The 18456-nt window shown below is 40.3% G+C and overlaps 1 protein-coding gene across 1 annotated transcript in view; it reads right to left on the bottom strand.

Annotated features, from left to right (window-relative positions):
- The window catches only part of LOC119858422 (protein FRA10AC1), a 52499-nt gene that overhangs the window by 15767 nt on the left and 18276 nt on the right, over positions 1-18456 (bottom strand). The window contains exon 8 of the mRNA XM_038408983.2: positions 7983-8028. Within this exon, the coding sequence (XP_038264911.1) occupies positions 7983-8028 (46 nt within the window). The remainder of the gene's footprint in view (positions 1-7982; positions 8029-18456) is intronic.

Below are 18456 nucleotides of genomic sequence, written 5' to 3'. Positions count from 1 at the left end.
TTTTAATGACACCAAATAACTAAGTATGAATTATGTGCAAAAATAAAATGCCTAAATATTGTTTAACCTGCATGCTTCCTTCCCTGTTCTATTGGAAAGCAATTTGCTTTCTAAAGTGTTCTATACACATTTTGTTTCCTTTTCTTCTATAATTTCTAAAAAGAATTAAGGCACAACATAATGAGTAAAGTATGAAACAACTTGTTTAAGAACTTTCTGGTTTTGTTAAATTAAATCCTAATGTTAAAATTATGTAAACAGTGTATTTGCATTCAATGTTGTTCACACCACTGCGTTTCTCATACCATACTTAATACAGAGTACGTACACCCAATTGGTAGAGGATACATTCATACACCGAGCTGGTGACAAGGATCTGTATTAATAGGCTCACCTCCAGTACTGTTTTCAAAAGATTAACCTAAGAATGTTCTGCCTAAGCTGTTAACCAATGGATTGACAGTGTCCTCAGATACTTCAATTCTACAGTGGAAAACCACGTGTAATGCTAATGCTTGCAACAAAGAAAACAGAATTTGCATTTAAATAATGCTTCAAAATTCATTACACACAAAAAAAAGGTGGGTTTTTTTTTGGTCATAAAGAAGGACATGTATCATAGAAAACAGCCAGATTTTTTGGAAGTTAGCTTCAACTATGTTTCATGACTCCAAAAACCACAACCCCCACACAGGCATAGACAATAGTCACATGCATCGGTTTTATTACCAGTTAGCCTCTCTTTTAAAGTTGGTGCCTGGAAACACCGAAGATTTCATGCAGTCAGCAAACCCAAATGTTACATACATAAAAACTACATTAAAATAATGTTATCTCATCATCATTCAGTTAGTGTCCCTTGCCTTATTTACCTCACACCATCCAAATGCTGTACTGAATACAGAATTATCCATTTTCTCCTGGCCTTTTTTAGAGCACTTATCATCATAGTGTCTGAATGCTTCACAAACATTAATGGTTTTATCTCTGCTGTGAGATGAGAGCATTATTATCCCCATTTTACCAGTGAGGAAACTGAGACCCCAGACCTGTCTGAGGACACAGAGTGAGTCAGTGGCAGAGCCAGGATTAGAACTCAGGATCTCATAAATACTAACCCTGCACTCATTTCTTCACTCCACAGTGCCTTATTGACAGAAGTTTTCAGCATCTACAACTCCCATTGACTACACTTATTTTTTTCAGTGCTCAACATGGCTACATTATCCAAACCCGTGTTTCCAGTCAGGCATCCAGAAAATAAGGAATATGCAATTAGGGGCCACCTACCAACATTAAGGTTTAAAAGACTAGCTCTGCATCAGATAGGAAGATGGGGGAGAGAGAGAGACATAGATTGAGTTCACCTATGTGGCATTCCCCTGACTTATCCACAAGACCATTCTCACTTCCTGCCAATCCCCTACCTTGTTCTCTACACATATTCCAACTTCTAGAGCAAATAAAGCAGGGATCCTAAAAGCAGCTTCATGCTCCACACAATCCTGATTTATTCTTTGTGCACTTTTCATCCTGTACACTGAATGAGGTAAGGGTCTCGTGGAAAAAACAGCATGTGATCATGTAATTAAAGATTGTATCATAATGCAAACATACACACACTGGCAAAATTACACTGGCGACCTAAATTCTGGCATTTCCTAACTTTTGAGTGCATGATTTTTTAACCTAAATAATGTTCTTTTGACATAGTTTTTATCGATTGTCGTTTCCTAGGTTTATAACCAGGTATAAACAAGTTCTATCCAATGCTCCCTCTAATTTTTTAGATCTATGTGCGGAATGAAACTATGATGTGCACCCATATGGAGGTGATGTGTGGCACAGGTGGGGCCAAGGGGTTCAGAGTGTGGGAGAGGGCTCATGGCTGGGGCAGAGGGTTAGGGTGCTGGCTCTGGCTGGGGGTGCGGGCTCAAGGGTGGAGCCAAGAATGACGGCTTGGGGGGGGTGAGACTCTGGAGTGGGGTTAGGGATGAGGGGGTCAGGATGCGGAAGGGGATTCAGAGCTGGGGTGCAAGGAGGGCTCCAGATGGGTTGCGCGTTCTAGGGGGGGATGAGGGGCTTGGAGTGCAGGCTGCCCTTGGGCTGCAGCGGGGAGAGAGGACTCCCCGCAGCCCTCTCTTGCCGAAGCTGGGGCTGGGGAAGAGGTGCCTGTCCCCGGCCACAGCAGCTCCGGGGCTGGGGGAAAGGCACTTCTCCCCACCTGCGCAGCCGTTGATAGCCTGCTGCACGGCTGCGCAGCTTAGAGGGAACTTAGGTTGTATCACATACAACTGTAATAACTTCCCTATTATGCATTACCAGTAAAGTCTAACAAAATACAGAGTGCATTATCAGACCATACTGTGTTCAAATTAATCAAAATATTTGGAATTTTCTTAATTATCCTGTTGTATAAAAGCTATTACCCAAAATATAAAACATTGTAACTGTTTTTAAATATTTCTGATTTTTCTGTCCAGCTTTGTATAACAATTAAGATTTCAGTATCTAGTATTTAGTAGCAAAAATGACATTTCATATCATACTATTTAATGTTTATAAATTTTATGTGATTTAAGTAGAATGTCTCCAGTGATTTAGTGTTTTAACCTTGCATATAACTGAATGAGATCTCAAATGGTTCAATAATATGGCACTATTCAGCCTAGGTTTCATGAAAAAGATCTTTTAAGAAGTAGTTATATTACATAACGTCCATTTAAAATATGGCCTAGTTTGAATATCATACTCTGTAGGCAACACTATATTCACTTTCAGAGGCAATGCCTGGGGGGATGCGGGGGGTCCCACTGGGTCACATGTACCCCCCCCCCCCCCCGATATCTGCCAGGGCTCACACCAGAATCTTTAAATTGTTCCCTTCCTTCCCCACTACAACAGTTATAGATGGCTCTGAGCAGAGCCGATGTAGTGAGGTAATAGCTGTCATCATTCCCTTTGCCTTCCCAGGAGCTGCCCAGTCTGTGTCTTTGCAGAGCTTACCCCCTTCCCACTGCCTCACCTGCGGCTGGAAGCAGTCCTGTCCCTTCCTGCCCAGACAGCACTGCTGCCAAGGACACAGGCTGCCACTGGCCCCCAACATAGCCCAGTCACCTCCTGTTCCCTGGCTGAAGTGCAGGCAGGAAGGGGTTAAGAAGGCTGCACTGGGACCCCCAGGAGTCACAGGGGTAATTGGGATCTGGCAGAGAGGAGGAGATGACACCAAACCTCAGCCCAGGGAGAGAGCGGTGAGGGGGTCCAGTGCAGCTTGGCTCCTTCCTTCCCTGCCAGTGGCACTGATACCATCCTGGGGTGGAGGCGCCTCCTACCATCTGCTGCCCTTCTGCACAGACAGCAGCAGCCAGGTAGGGCGGCCTCCTGCATATGCCCCTGGATGCAGAGCTGAGGGGTTCAGAGAGGGCACAGGAGCTCAGCCTGCTCCGGATAACCTGAGTTACCTGCTGAAGGTGGGGAAGAGATGGAGGGACACTGCCTGAGGAGCGAAGGGCGTTCAGAGCTATCCCTAGGCTGGCAGAAATCTGGAAGGTCTCAGTGCAGCATGGATGGCCTCAGAGGCTGGCTCACAGGTCAGAGCAATTAGTTTGCTCTGCTGCAGCAGTGTCTCTCAGAGTCTCAAAGCACTTTACAAACCACAGTGCAGCTCTGGGAGCAAGACAGGGATCCCCGATTATACAGAGGGGGAGGCCTTGCATTTAATCTCATGCACCTGTGTGACATGTATCTGTACAGGGGCTGCACCTGTTGTCCTAAGAATTGGGCCCAGCTGCCTTGTCCAAGGTCACAGAGTCCATCAAGGAGCCAGGAGAGCTGGGATCCAGCAGCCAAAGTCCAGGCAGGACTGGGAGCCTGTGGTCAAAGGTGGGGCTGGCCAGGAGCTGGCTCTGACCTGGGTGGTGCTAGGAAACTGCTCTGTGTTGCACTAATGGCAGCGCACGGCCGTGCTGCAGCCCACAAGACCATATAGCGTGTTCCTTCCCAGGCGTCGCTTCTGCTGCCAGGGTTCACACCAGCACCTTTAAATTGTACCCCCACCTTTTATCAACATCACCTCTGTTCACTTTGCTGGTGAAACCTCAGATTACATGTGGAAGTGGTTAGGTGACAGATCATGAATCCTAGTGACCCTGGTGATATTCTAAACTAAAAGCAATCATGTGTATACCTATTTCCGTCATTTCACACTTACTCATCAGACAGTCAAGGCTTCAGAATGATGTTTGGGGTTATTGTGTATGCTGGTTATGTTGTTGTGTAGCTGGTAATATTATATATATATATATATATATATTTTATATACACACACACACACACACACACACACACACACACACAACCAGCTACACAACAACATAACCAGCATACACATGTAGTATGCAATATATATATATTAGTACATACTACAAACCTTTACACTTTTAAAAACAAAATATTTAGGGCCATTAACCAATTTGGTACATTTAGTTTACAAAGCTTACAATGCATATTTTTATCTCTACAGCATAATTATGTAATTATTATAACTAGCTAACTATGATATAGTTACATGTACTTACACTGTTAATAGTTGGGACATATAACCATTTCTCTTAACTACAAATTCTCATTGAAGGTGTACGCTTTTATTCTGGGAGCCAAACACACTTCCATTATAGTTTAATGCATCTCTTGGTTTGTCTATCTGCAGTTGACCTACCTAGGCCTTTTGTATCTGAAACTTGGGTGTTAGCAAGAAGACAAATACAGTCATTGAAAAGTGTGTTAACATTTCCTACTATGTATCAGTCAAAAAAATTTCTCTCTTACATTACATAAGATTAGTAAAAGTTTAAAGTATGAACTCCGTGATTGGGTGTTATCACAGTTAAAAGACGTGAATATTTGTTTTGTATAGTCTGTCACTGAAATTGGGCATATATATATATATATATTACAATTATTAATGGTCACTATGTATAGAGATGATTCAGTTCTAGGACATATTGGTTACCAAACATGATTTCCCTTCATAACATCCAAGGAAAAAGACTGAATAAAAGAGAAGGAAAAATGAAAGAAAGAATCCTGGATTTAAAGGAAAAAAATTTAAAATAATAATAGAAAATAGATGAAGGTACAAGGCCTAATGGATCTGCTTTAAAAAAAAATCCAGCCCTTAGGAAAAACTGAATATCATCACTATTTTCATGTCCTTAATAAGGACGTCACAAACTTATAGGTTAACAGTGCTGCAAAAGTCACCCCTTTTTTATACTATTTAGCAAATATTCATAGCTAAGCAGGTTGATGCAAAACTGAGTTGTACTCCCATTTACTAATATACCTTGTTACATTACTGAATTAAATTTGACAATCCTAGCCAAAACAAAACAAACATCTTGCATGAAGGAAAAAAAAGTTAGGGATAATCACTTGTTTCAAAAGAATATATCAAAGAACTAGATCTGAAAAAACAGTCCCTGCTACACTGTATAATACCATGTACATTGGCCAAACTGGACAGTCTCTACGTAAAAGAATGAATGGACACAAATCAGACGTCAAGAATTATAACATTCAAAAACCAGTCGGAGAACACTTCAATCTCTCTGGTCACTCTATTACAGACCTGAGGATGGCTATCCTTCAACAAAAAAGCTTCAAAAACAGACTCCAACGAGAGACTGCTGAATTGGAATTAATTTGCAAACTGGATACAATTAACTTAGGCTTGAATAGAGACTGGGAATGGATGAGTCATTACACAAAGTAAAACTATTTCCCCATGGTATTTCTCCCTCCCACCCCACCCCCCACTGTTCCTCTGATATCTTGTTAACTGCTGGAATTAGCCTACCTTGCTTTTCACCATGAAAGGTTTTCCTCCTTCCCCCCCCCTGCTGCTGGTGATGGCTTATCTTAAGCGATCACTCTCCTTACAGTGTGTATGATAAACCCATTGTTTCATGTTCTCTGTGTGTGTGTATATAAATCTCTCCTCTGTTTTTTCCACCAAATGCATCCGATGAAGTGAGCTGTAGCTCACAAAAGCTTATGCTCTAATAAATTTGTTAGTCTCTAAGGTGCCACAAGTACTCCTTTTCTTTTTGTATAATACTGAATTCTTGTGCCCCATAATGGTGAAGTGTATTATTGCTCAATGCTGCTTAAATTATAGTTGTCTCCATGGAATAAACATTAATCTTTTAATTAACATTTAGGAAAGAATGGTTTTAAATAAATCTTGAATTTTGTTCCACATTAATGAATATGAAATGTCGAATATAAAATATGAAACTGTTGAAAAAAACTCCATCTAGGGACACAAAGGGTTTTTAATTTTTTTTCGTAAGTACAATTATCCTACTGAATGTTTACTGCATTAAGATTTCCTGTACTCCACCACCAGTAACATAACCATGCGAGTTACAAACTAATATTTAAACTTTAAAACATATCAGAAAATTAGAAGTATGAAGGTTACATTTGCAGATTTAAAACTACAGATTATAGGATTCAGTACAATGCATATATAGCCATCAGATGCATCACTTACAATTTTCAAAAAATTAGGCACTTATGATTGAGCTGTCCACTAATAAAGTTTGTCTATGTCTTTATCACTCCTACTCTTTACTTCATTAAACAGATTACTTAATATTTACTAATAAAATTCATGCTCTCTCCCACAGAGTGTGAGATCATTATAAAAAATGAATAAGGCTATTACGATAACAGGCCTAAGAGAACTCAGCTACATAATGAAAAGATCTATTTACTGAGCCATACTGATCAACAAGAATGCCAGTTCCATTACTCAGAAATTAAGGCAGCTAAACCTGCACCTACAATTAAGATTTTTAACTGAAGTGCTGCACCTTCTGCATAAGATAATGTTAGATATAGTTCTAAAATATTAAGAAGTATATTTATAATTCCAGTTATAGACTATTTGATACATCTGAAATGATAAAAACAGCATTTAGGCTTTCTCGTCGTTCCTATTCCTGTCTTACTCCACTTCAGTTTGCATGACTTAAAGATGGAAAATAAAATCACACACACACACACACACACACACACACACACACAATTATAAAAAAACCACATTACATATACTCCTCAGAAATCAAAGTCACTTGCAAATAATATAATTCCTGATTTTTCTTATATGTAGTGAATAGAGAAATTAAACTTTGCAATTGAGAATAATCACTTTAGTGCACCAATTCTAGTGCAGAAAAGCATTCCTATAAACGCCTAAAATATAAATTCCTATTTGTGGATTCATTTTTTCAGAGAAAGCACGTCTATGAATTCTAGCTACAGGGCAGTGTCTCCTTCCTAGAGCAGGACTGGGGCAGCTCAAATGCTTTAATTCTCAAGCCTGGTGTACTGAAAGGGCCACTTCCTCCAAAAATGAATTATTTTTGCCCTTATTTTTCCCTAATCTCATTCTTGGAAAAAAAACAAACAAACCATTTTTACTGAAATTTACCAAAGCAATTCAGCCTGAGGCAGACACCTTGCATAAGAAATTTTAGCCTAAATGGCTGAAGTCTGACAAAATAGTAAGCACCTAAAAACAGGGTCTTATACTGGGAGATGCTGGGCAACCTTAACTATATACAACACTGAATAATTAAAAGTGCAGAACCACCAGCTATTCACCAGTGCCATTTAAGATGAATGAGCATGAAATTTCACATTGGAAAACCAGTGTAAAGGTTTTTTTGCTGCAAATATTCTGCAAGATGAAAACAAAGCACAGATTTCCTAAGTCATTACTGATGTAGATGAGTGAGCACTCTGAAGGTGTAAAATGATATAATGCAAGAAGTGCTAAGAATTATTACACATTATTGTCAACATTTTAGAAAACTTTCATCTTTACCTCCACTTTCACAAACAAGATAGCAAAAAACCCACCAAAAATAACCAACCAAGTAAGAACTGTAATACAAGAAGAAAGGCAATATTACCTTTTCCTGAAACTACTTCTTTCTCATGTCTCCATCTAAATCCAAACTGTGATAAAGATAAAAACTGAAATTAAGTTCTGAACAGTCAAATAAATTCCAAAACATACAAAATTTTAAAAAGTTAATTTCAACTGCTTGCTGCCTTTTAGCACTGTTTCCTTGTTTAGCTCTGTTAAATAAAATATTAATCCCTCACCCAATAAAAAGAAACTCACTGATTTTTTATTGTTGGATTGAATCATGAATGGAATCTGATTTAGTAGACACGGATCTACAAGTCTACAATGTCTTGCTAGCAGGCAGAAAGTAAGAGAAATCAGGAGAGAAAGAACTGTATTTCATTCTGCATTGCAATTCTTTCTTTACTGTATACAGTGAGGAGAGCGCTGGAAGTTCAAACAGAATGTGAAATAGACATTTTAGTTACGTTTCAACATCCCATTCTTCACCTCATCCCTACATGAATTAAAACAAAACTACATTTATCTAAGGCCTTGTCTACACTACACTGCTAAGCGTCTACACTAAAATGTAACCAGCGATGTCACTCACCCACTACACCAACCTAATAACACCACCTTCGCGAGAGGCATAATGTGTAAGTTGATGCTGTTAGGTTGACGCAGCGTTAGCTTGCTTCCTTTCCGAAACCATCACACAATGCCCCTCACTGGCAGTTAAATCAGTGCAAGCACATCTTGGTGAGGATGCACACTGCCAACACAAGGAGCGTAGTGTGGACACGTAAAACCAACTCAATTATCGCAGTGGCTGTGCGTCAATACAACTTAGGTCGACTTAATTTTGTAGTGTAGACTTGCCTTAACTTGCATTTCTTTTTGTTTCTAGACTTTGTCCAGGAATTTCATATGAAGATAACACAGACCCCTTTACCTCAGAAATCCATCTCTGTACTATTCCCTGCTTTTTCTGCCCACCACCCTTAAATCAAACCATTCCCTGACATATTAGGTGGAGTCTAGTGAGAAGGCCAGACTGTAAGAAAGAAAGCTGATGTCAGGATACACAGAGGGAGGGAGGATAATCTGAAGGAAATAGTCTGGTCTCAGATCATTGCTAATTAAAAAGCAGAGAGGGGAGAACAGAGATCAGCAGCACATCATTTCTTTCTCTGGAAGGAGGGTGCTTTTTATCTAATCAGTGTTGCCAAATCTTGTGCTTTCTTTGAGAATGATGGAATTTTGGAGGGTGCTGGGCTGGCGATGATGCAAGAAGCGCCAGCCCCCTTGAGAAATTCAGCCAGCAGAGTTTCTCCCCTCCACTCACTGTTCTCACAGGAGGTGAGGAGGGAACGGAGTCCAGCAGCCTAGCACAGTTCCGCTCCCTCCTCTCCTGTGAGAAATATGGACAGGACAATGCCTCTACTCCTCATCCCTATAGCCACTAACCTAGAAAAGGGCAGAAGGGGGGTAAAGAGCCCATGTAGCCACCCACCCCCAAGACTGGGATGGGGAGAAAGAAGCCTGCTCGAGCCCACCCACAGGTGGAGCAGAGGTGAAATTGGGGGGCTGAATAGGGGAAGGGGACTGAACTGATGGTGAGGGCTGAGGAAACTGCACTGAGAAGGGAGGGGGAACTGAATTGATGGTGGGGGTTGATGAGATGCAGGGCTGAACTAATGAAGGCGGGGCTGTTGAGGCCAAACTGAGTGGGGGGCAGGGGTGAGGATCAATTGGTGGGCAGGAGATGGGCAGATGTGGGGGTGAGAGCCTCTGTGGCAGGGACCAATACTTTTGGGAAAGTGGGAAACACTAAATGTCTCTCTCACTCTCACAAATGATGAGCTGGGACAGTTAAAATAATAATGTTTTTTCATCTATTATTTTTTTTTTAAATCCTCATGATTTTGATCTCTTGAGGGGGACCAACTCATGATTTTGGCAATACTGTGTCATCATCTGAAATTCCTGGAACAAATAAACATATCAACCATATAAAATTAAAACTCTTTGGGCCAGGGACCACATATTCATATGTGTTTATAGAGCAATTTACACTATAGGGCCCTTATCCTGTTTGGAGAGCTAAGTAAATATAATTTTGTTTGAAAACAAACAAACTCACCTAAAATTGCCATATAAATTTAGTGCTTTTCTCAATTATTTCAGTGCAGAATGTGTTTTTTACTTATCTTCATTTCTGTTATTTCCTAGCTTTTAGCAAGAAAATGGCAGGTTTGTCAGGGAGTGAATTTTACCTTTTTGTTAATTGTAATAATTCATTTAAAAGATATTTTCTGTTTTGCTACATATCGTTTTCTGAGAAAAACGAAACACTTGAGTGTCCCTTGAATGCCCAAACTGTCTCTAGTATTTTTTTTAAAACATAATCCAGTAGTGACCAGACTGTGCATTTTTAGCCCATTGATACACGATGAACACAAGGCAACTCCAATAGCTTAATGATGCACATCTCCTGACTTATTGCTTAATTACAGAACTGCTCAATTACGGGTATACCCGTAATACAATCTGCTAAATGGAAAACCCAGAAAGCAGCCTAGGAATGCATCTGGGAGAATTTCAATTTATCAACTGAGAGTACAGCTGCTGACAGTAAAAGATTACAGAGCTCCTGTTGATGGCTGAATTGGAAAACTCAACTGAGTTCAAAGGAGGCTATCTGCATGTTGTAATATTTATCAAAGGTTAAACCGGACAGAAAAAAAACAAAAATGTCATATGGAAGTAACAACATCATGTAGCGCACACAAAAAAAAACACATAAGAGGGACATGATGCTATTAATATATACAGACCAATAAGAAAAAACGGCAAGATGCAATGGGCTACAGTATCACCAATATGTAGATGCTCAGTTCCATAACTCACATTGTATGAAGCGCAGATTATACCATCTCTCTGCTTCTCTGACCTTGTCTATAATGGCAAACATGGTAGCTAAAATTTTGCTAGGGCTCGGGCTTGGGCTCGGGCTCAGGCATTTTTTCCTACAGTAGAACCTCAGAGTTACGAACATCAGAGTTATGAACTGATCAGTCAACCACACCTGTCATTTGGAACCAGAAGTACACAATCAGGCAGCAGCAGAGACGAAAAAACCAAACACACACAAAAATAAGGTACAGTACCGCATTAAACTAACTACTAAAAAAATAAAGGGAAAGCAGCATTTTTCTTCTGCATAGTAAAGTTTTGAAGCTGTATTAAGTCACTGTTCAGTTGTAAACTTTCCAAAGAACCACCATAGTGCTTTGTTCAGTTATAAACATTTCAGAGTTATGATTAACCTCCATTCTGAGGTGTTTGTTACTGTGAGGTTCTACTGTTCGGTGTCACCTAACTCTGCTCTGTGGTAAAAACACCTGAGCCCTGCCTATAAACAGATTCCATGGTTGCCATCAGTGCTAGAGCAGTGCTGGAGGTGATTTATGGTTATGTAGACAAAAGAATAAGCGGTGCTAGCTGGCAACAGGAGAAGCATCTGTAGGAATAAGTGGGAATGTATTAGCCCTCTCTATTCAAGGTACATATTTGCCCTTCATTAATGTAGTTTTAAGTCTTTTAAGACTTAAGGTCCTATTGAACCCATAACTATTTCCTGGATATTCCAGATGCAAGTGACCCATAATGCTTATTTATCATCTATGGTTGACCAGAAAGAAGCAGACCACCTCAAGTGAGGTTGATCATTATGACTGAATTATATCACTGCTCCATTCCTTTATGTGTTTACTTCCAAGTGAAATTTAAGGAATTGGTTTACATTCTTCAAAGCTGTTAATGGTCTGGGATCTGCCTAACTCAGATTTATTATGACTATTATTATTCATTTATACAAAGCTACAAACTCATGCAGTTTAAGAATATGTAAACTTTACAATACAGAACAAGACAAGTTTGATGTCCTAAAACACTTACAAGACACAGGACACACAGTAGTTTGTGAGAAGGAACAAATACTGGTGAGGAATTCAAAGTCAGAAATATTTTTGAAATAAGTTGCTTTTAACGAGGGATTTGATGGATGAAAGAGAATGCCAAGCAGACAAAGATTTGGAACCTCCTTCAAGCATAGAGGGCTACATGAAAAAAGTTGCAAAGCTGAGAGTGGAAGGTTGTGATAAGGGAGAACTGAAGAGAGAATACTGGAAAGAAGTCTGGAGGGAGAGCGGGAGCAAGACTACATAGGGTCTTGACAGGAAGCACCAGGATCTCAAATTTTATGTGGAAAGAGACAAAGAAGCCAATGAAGCTGCTGAAGTTAAAAGCACTGCTTAATTGTTATATGTACTGTGTACTCCTCCTTCATTCATTCAAAATCTTTACCTGAAATGAAACTTTCCCAAGCAACCTTCTAGTCAAGGAACAAAAAGACTGCATGGTACACTGCGAAATAAAGTTACTAGACTATCTGACTATTCCAGAACATTCAGTCACTTTGTACCTCCACAGCATACTGGGGCCACTTGATGTCAGGGCCAAAGCACAATCAATATTCAACCAGTGGAATGATCCCCCTAAAGACTTTTCTAGGCAGAATAACTTAACAGCAATCTAGTGGCTATTCTAACTGGTGCCAGATTCAACTGCCCAAGACTTAAAAGTGGCTCAAAACCACCTTTGTCTCCTCTATCCCAAGTTGTGTCTTCAGTTAACTTGGTACATCTGAATATTAAACCCACTCATATATAATGGTGAAAATCTCCATGTATTTGTATTTCATATATAATGGTGCAAATCTCCATTATGCATTGCCTTCATTTTTTAAATGTTCCGAGTCTCAGTACAGAAATATATTGTACAGAACTACTTTTTTTTTTCCTTATGATCAATAATCATTACCATAAAGGCAATAGCGCAGAATGCTTATGTAAAAAAATGCCACATGAACCAAACTACATAGAAAAGAACTGGGAGCCAAAAAGTTGCTGGGTCTTAAGTCAGGATGAGCCACTTATTCACAGTGTGATTGTGGACAAGTCTTTTGAGCTCTTTGCACCCCAGCTAGAAAACTGGGCAGAATCACATCACAAATAATCAGATGTTCCATCTGTACTGAATTTGCCCTAGTTAAATGTATTATAAATAACATTTTTAACGTCAGTTTTATTCTGAAGGGCCATGTTTTTCCATAAATTCAATTTTAAGAAGTATTGCATTCAGGACATAATATAATTTGAACAAAAATATTTTTGGACAAATATTAACTGGAAAATCATTCAAACAGAAATAGAAAATATTAGGTTCCATATTATTCTACTTATGCTGACAATTTGCTAAGGAAGGAACATCTTGTGCTTGGCTAACTAAGCAATCTGCAGTGTGATCTAAAATAAGTTTCACTTGAGCCACTCATGCTTCAGTCTAGCACAAATAAATCAACTGCATAACATGGGAATTGCATTAAACTAGAATAGAAAAAATATTTTTAAATTGAGGATCACTGAAGAATCCTACATCCATGGTTTTTAATGTGTTTTTAAATAAATTTGAACAATCTAATGTAGTGTTGCCCATCTAATAAAACTGCAGAACATTGTCTCCAGATAAATACTGCAGTAGTAAAATGTTTACAGTGTTGTTGTAGTTGTGGTGCTCCCAGGATATTAGAGACACAAGATGGATGGACCAAATTATGCTGGTGAAATAGACAAACTTCTGAGCTTCCACAGAGCTCTTCTTCAAGTCTGGGAAAGGTAATCAGCGTATCACAGCTAAATACAAGATGGAACAGATTATTTAGTAGGAAACACATATTTCAAGAGATCATTCAACGTGAAACGCTTCTGCAGTCACAGGACAAAAAGGGGAGTTAATAGTTTACAGATTGTTGTAATAAACCATAAACCCCATGTCTTTGTTAAGTTCATGATTTTTAGTGTCTAGCAAAAGTTATGAATTTAAGCTCACAGGCTCACCTTTTGAATGTGTTATGCAGCTTTCCTTGAGGACGAGACCGAAAGGTCAGACAGGGAGTGATCGCTTGTGAAAAAAGTGTCCACCCCATAGGTGATATGGTACTTTTGTCTTTTATCATTTTTCTGTGCGAGTTCACTCAAGAGCATAGTGATGGTCTTGTTTCACCCACATAGCTGTTTTTTGGGGCATTTAGTGCACTAGATGAGGTACACCACAAGTTGTAGAGTAGCAGCCGTGTTAGTCTGTATTCGCAAAAAGAAAAGGAGTACTTGTGGCACCTTAGAGACGAACAAATTTATTTGAGCATAAGCTTTCGAGTGAGCTGTAGCTCACGAAAGCTTATTCTCAAATAAATTTGCTCGTCTCTAAGGTGCCACAAGTACTCCTTTTCTTTTTACCACAAGTTGTGATAGGCATGTGTGGGACCCATGGATCTTGACAGGTGTTTTGTGGGGGTAATAATCATCATAAAAGTGGAGATATAGCTACAGTTTTTGCATCTCTTAGGGCAGAGTCTAGTGCACTTTGAGCTGGTGTGTCCTGATGCGTGGGGAGCTTGTTTCTGATGATGTGCTTGGTGAGGTTGGGGGGGGTTGTTTGAAGGCCAGAAGAGCAGGGTTAAGAAAGATTTCTTTCAGGACATGGACCCACTGAGTACAGGTTGTAACTGTTTAATGATATCCCGTATGGGAATGCAGTGTGGGGTGACAACTAAGGGTGTGCAATCAGAGGGTTCCCCCTCACATCGATGCAGGTTAGCTGTGAGACTGAGTACCCTTCTCAAACCTGAAGAGCTCTGTATGCGCTCAAGAGAAGTTGATCCAATAAAAGATATTGTCCTACCCACTTTGTCACTGTAGTAAAGTGTGTAAATTATAATCCTCCTAACACCCTGCTTGCTTCAGTGAAATATTAATGATAAAGCTCCACTGTGACTACTTAAATACTAAGATTCAAATTTTGTTGTGAGACAAGTTTTGAACTGGAGTCTGGTTTCCGTGTTTGAATTTCCAGTAGCAGAGTTCAGGCCTACTACGTTGTTACTTGATAGTATCCTGTCCCAAGTGATTTGTAGCACCTAAGAAGCTAAAGGCTCATCTTCCTACCTAGTGTTTAGTTGATGCATGGAAACCAGAATCCTGATCTAGGTTTGTCTCTTGCACGTAGATGCAAGATGTTGCTTCTAAAGTATTTATGTCGCAATATGGTTCGATCCAAGCCACCATAGTAATGTTCACGTCCCATTTAAAAGTATACCTCTAAATGGTTAAAAATTGTCCCATTCTGAAAAGCTTGTGATGCAACACGTAAAAAAGTCTAGGGTGAAAGCATCAACAGAATTTGTCATACCTCTGTGCATATCTACTGGCTATACAGTCAAAATAAAAGATCATTTTGCCTTACCTGTATATTTGTTATCTCATTGAATCCGTCAGCCACTCCATGAACCACTGCATTATCCATGCTCACTTATATTATTGAGGTATTCTTATGTAATTTTTCCTTTTGGGTCCAAATCTGGCCCAATAAGGAACTACATATGATCTTCCCTAGAGAGTACTTCCTAAACAGACTAGTCTGGAAAGCAAGAGCAAAAATAGAAGAAAGCGAGGGATCCAGGACTGACAGAGGAATTCTGTACAAGACTAATTTACAAGTAAGACAATTGTCCTCATAGGAGAGTCACTTTGCTAATAATGCTTCCACCAAACACTGGAAAATGACAAGCAGTGAATAAGGGTTGAAAGTAAATAAAACTAGTCAAATGTGTGCAAAGAGTGATTTTTAAAAAAGTAATACTGAATAAGCTGAAACACCAACAACAGAGATGAACTCAATAGAAAAATAAGAAATGAAGTTAGTCTGTTAGATGGAAGGATGGTTCACAGAATCGAGAAACCAAAAGCAGCAGCAACAGAAGACCTTATAGCATTTGGTAAAGGAGTTCAGTGAGGCCCTCATAGCAGCTATGCAGATCCCCTAATAAGAAGTGTTAATTCTCTGACCACAGATAGGAGCAAAGTACAATGGACCCTTATCCCCAAGAAAAGCACTAAGTGGCATGCAGTATATTAATCTTTTTTGCAGTCTGAACACAAAAGGAAACGATAGTCCTGGAAACCTTAATACCTCATTTTGTTATAGCCACAAGCAATATAAAATAAAAAGGAGTCGGTCCAAAAAGTGGATGTCCTATCTAATAATGGCTCTGGCAACATTTAACAGATGCATGGTGATCTCTTTCAGACAAGGAAGGAAGGGAAATGTTTTGATTAACACAAGAAAGAACAAACAGAGAAATTATGTGGTGAGTCTAAGGATAATCTTTTCATGGAAAAACTAGAGGCAAGATTCTTTACAATGTAGTAGCACTCCAGGCTGAAGTAATGGTGACAAGAGTAAGCACCTTCACAGCCAGGAAGTACAAGAAGAACTGACCCAGAGGCTTGAAACATGGCCTTAAAAGAACCTTAAGAATGAAGCTAAAACTCCATCTACACTACAATAGAAAACCCACAGTGCTGAGTCTCAGAGCCAAGGTCAACTGACTCGGGCTAAAAGAAAAGGAGTACCCGTGGCACCTTAGAGACTAACAAATTTATTAGAGCATAAGCTTTCGTGAGCTACAGCTCACTTCATCGGATGCATCTGATGAAGTGAGCTGTAGCTCACGAAAGCTTATGCTCTAATAAATTTGTTAGTTAGTCTCTAAGGTGCCACGGGTACTCCTTTTCTTTTTGCGAATACAGACTAACACGGCTGCTACTCTGAAACCTGACTCAGGCTAGTGGAGCTTGGGCTGCGAGGCTAAAAATTGCAGACATTTGGGCTCAGGCTTGGGCCTGGCCTCTGAGATCCTCCCACCGTGTTTTCCCATCTGAGAAAAACACTAGGATGGCAGAACAGAATGTCTGAATAAGAGTTACATTCCCAGCCAAACACCAAAGAAAGTAACACTTAAATGCAGGAGTGCTCTCCTGACAGCATTAGGAAATTGACTATATGAGAGCAATAATCGAAGGATTGTAGTGTCACTTGTCAGCCTCCAGGCTTCTAGGCAGAGGCTGGTGAGGTGCAGGTATAGGACCTGGCCCTGATGAAAAGAACTTTGGGCTGAGGAAAGAGCCAGAAATCACAGATAGATATGTGAAAGAGGCGGTGAACCAAGGTCTTCTGGGCCTAGCGGCAGCTATGAAAATAACTTTGGTCTGGTCCCTCTGGATCTTCCTGGCAATGCCCAGGGGGAGTAGAGGAGGAAAGACATATATGCAAGGTCCTGACCATGCAAAAAAGAAAGCACCCACCTCTCCAGTTGTAGGAATCCTAGTGTCTGGAGCAAACCATGAGTTTGTCTGGGCGGCAGGGAGGGGGACGTGTCTGGTTGGTTGAAGTGGAAAGCAAGAAGTTACATCTCTCACGGACTGCAGGACTTGAACCCTGATCCACAGGATTCATAGGCGCTAGTAAGCTGCAACCTGCCACCCAGTGACTGCTAACAATTCCAAGGGCTGAATCCTGACAGAGGACTCCAGTCCTGGAACCTAATTGGCAGATTGCTAGGGGTCCTGATTGGTCCACAACTTTTATCTAAACCCAGCAGTATATCCCTGTTGTACAAAACTGGGATCCATCCTGCTCTGGACTGTGTGCTTCCTGCTCCCGCTTCCCTGATTGGACTTTCTGGCATCCCAACCCGCTTGACTTCTTGCATCTGACTTGTGGTCCCAATATCTGGTTCGTCTCTACCTCTGACCTTTTGGTATCCTGACCAAGCCTGATTCTGACTCCCGACCTATTGTTCTGATCTCCAGTTTGTCTTCTGCCTCTGACCCCTGGTATCCTAACCTGGGCTGACTCTGGTTACAGATTCATGGTTCTGCCCTCAAGTTTGTCTCATGCTTCTGATCTCCTGGTATCCTGATCCAAAATGATTCTTGACTCCCATCCCATGACTGTGGACTCTGGCTTTGACCACTAGGTATGGCTGCCCACGACCCAGCCATGACAGCATTTGACAAAGTCTTGCTGCACCACCACCTTGTTCAGTTGCCTCTTGCCCAGAACTGTCTCCTGCCTCAGTTAGTCTATGTGGACATTAACACTGTTCTGGATATACCTATCTGATATCGATAGGCGAGCTCTTTCCACTTTGGACAGAATCTTTATAATCTAATGACAAAGAGAAGGGCTTCTGGTCCTTCCCTGTTAATCTACAGACTCTTGGAGCTTGACTGTTTGTTTCTAACAGGACTGCAAATATGATGATGTAAGGAAGAAACAACAGAAAGCCTAATCCCACAGCCTGAAACTTCAAGAGGATGTTATTTTTTTGTGCTTCCATCTTCAACCAAATGCTGTGACATGATGTAGGGCCCTGAGACTACCACCTATCAGGATTCCAATGGCTAAAAGGACTGAGTGTGGTTTCCAAGATGAGAGGTTCTTCTTGACAAGACACTGCTTGAAGAATTTCCACATATAATTCTGTAGAAGAATCAATTAGATGAGGGACTTTCTTGTGATGCAACAAATGAATAGGCATATGGAGATAAGCTCCCTCTTCATCCATG

The sequence above is a fragment of the Dermochelys coriacea genome, chromosome 7, assembly GCF_009764565.3.
Source record: "Dermochelys coriacea isolate rDerCor1 chromosome 7, rDerCor1.pri.v4, whole genome shotgun sequence".
Classification (NCBI taxonomy): Eukaryota; Metazoa; Chordata; order Testudines; family Dermochelyidae; genus Dermochelys; species Dermochelys coriacea.
Note: the sequence above shows the minus strand (reverse complement) of the source record. Positions and strands in the feature narration are given on the sequence as shown.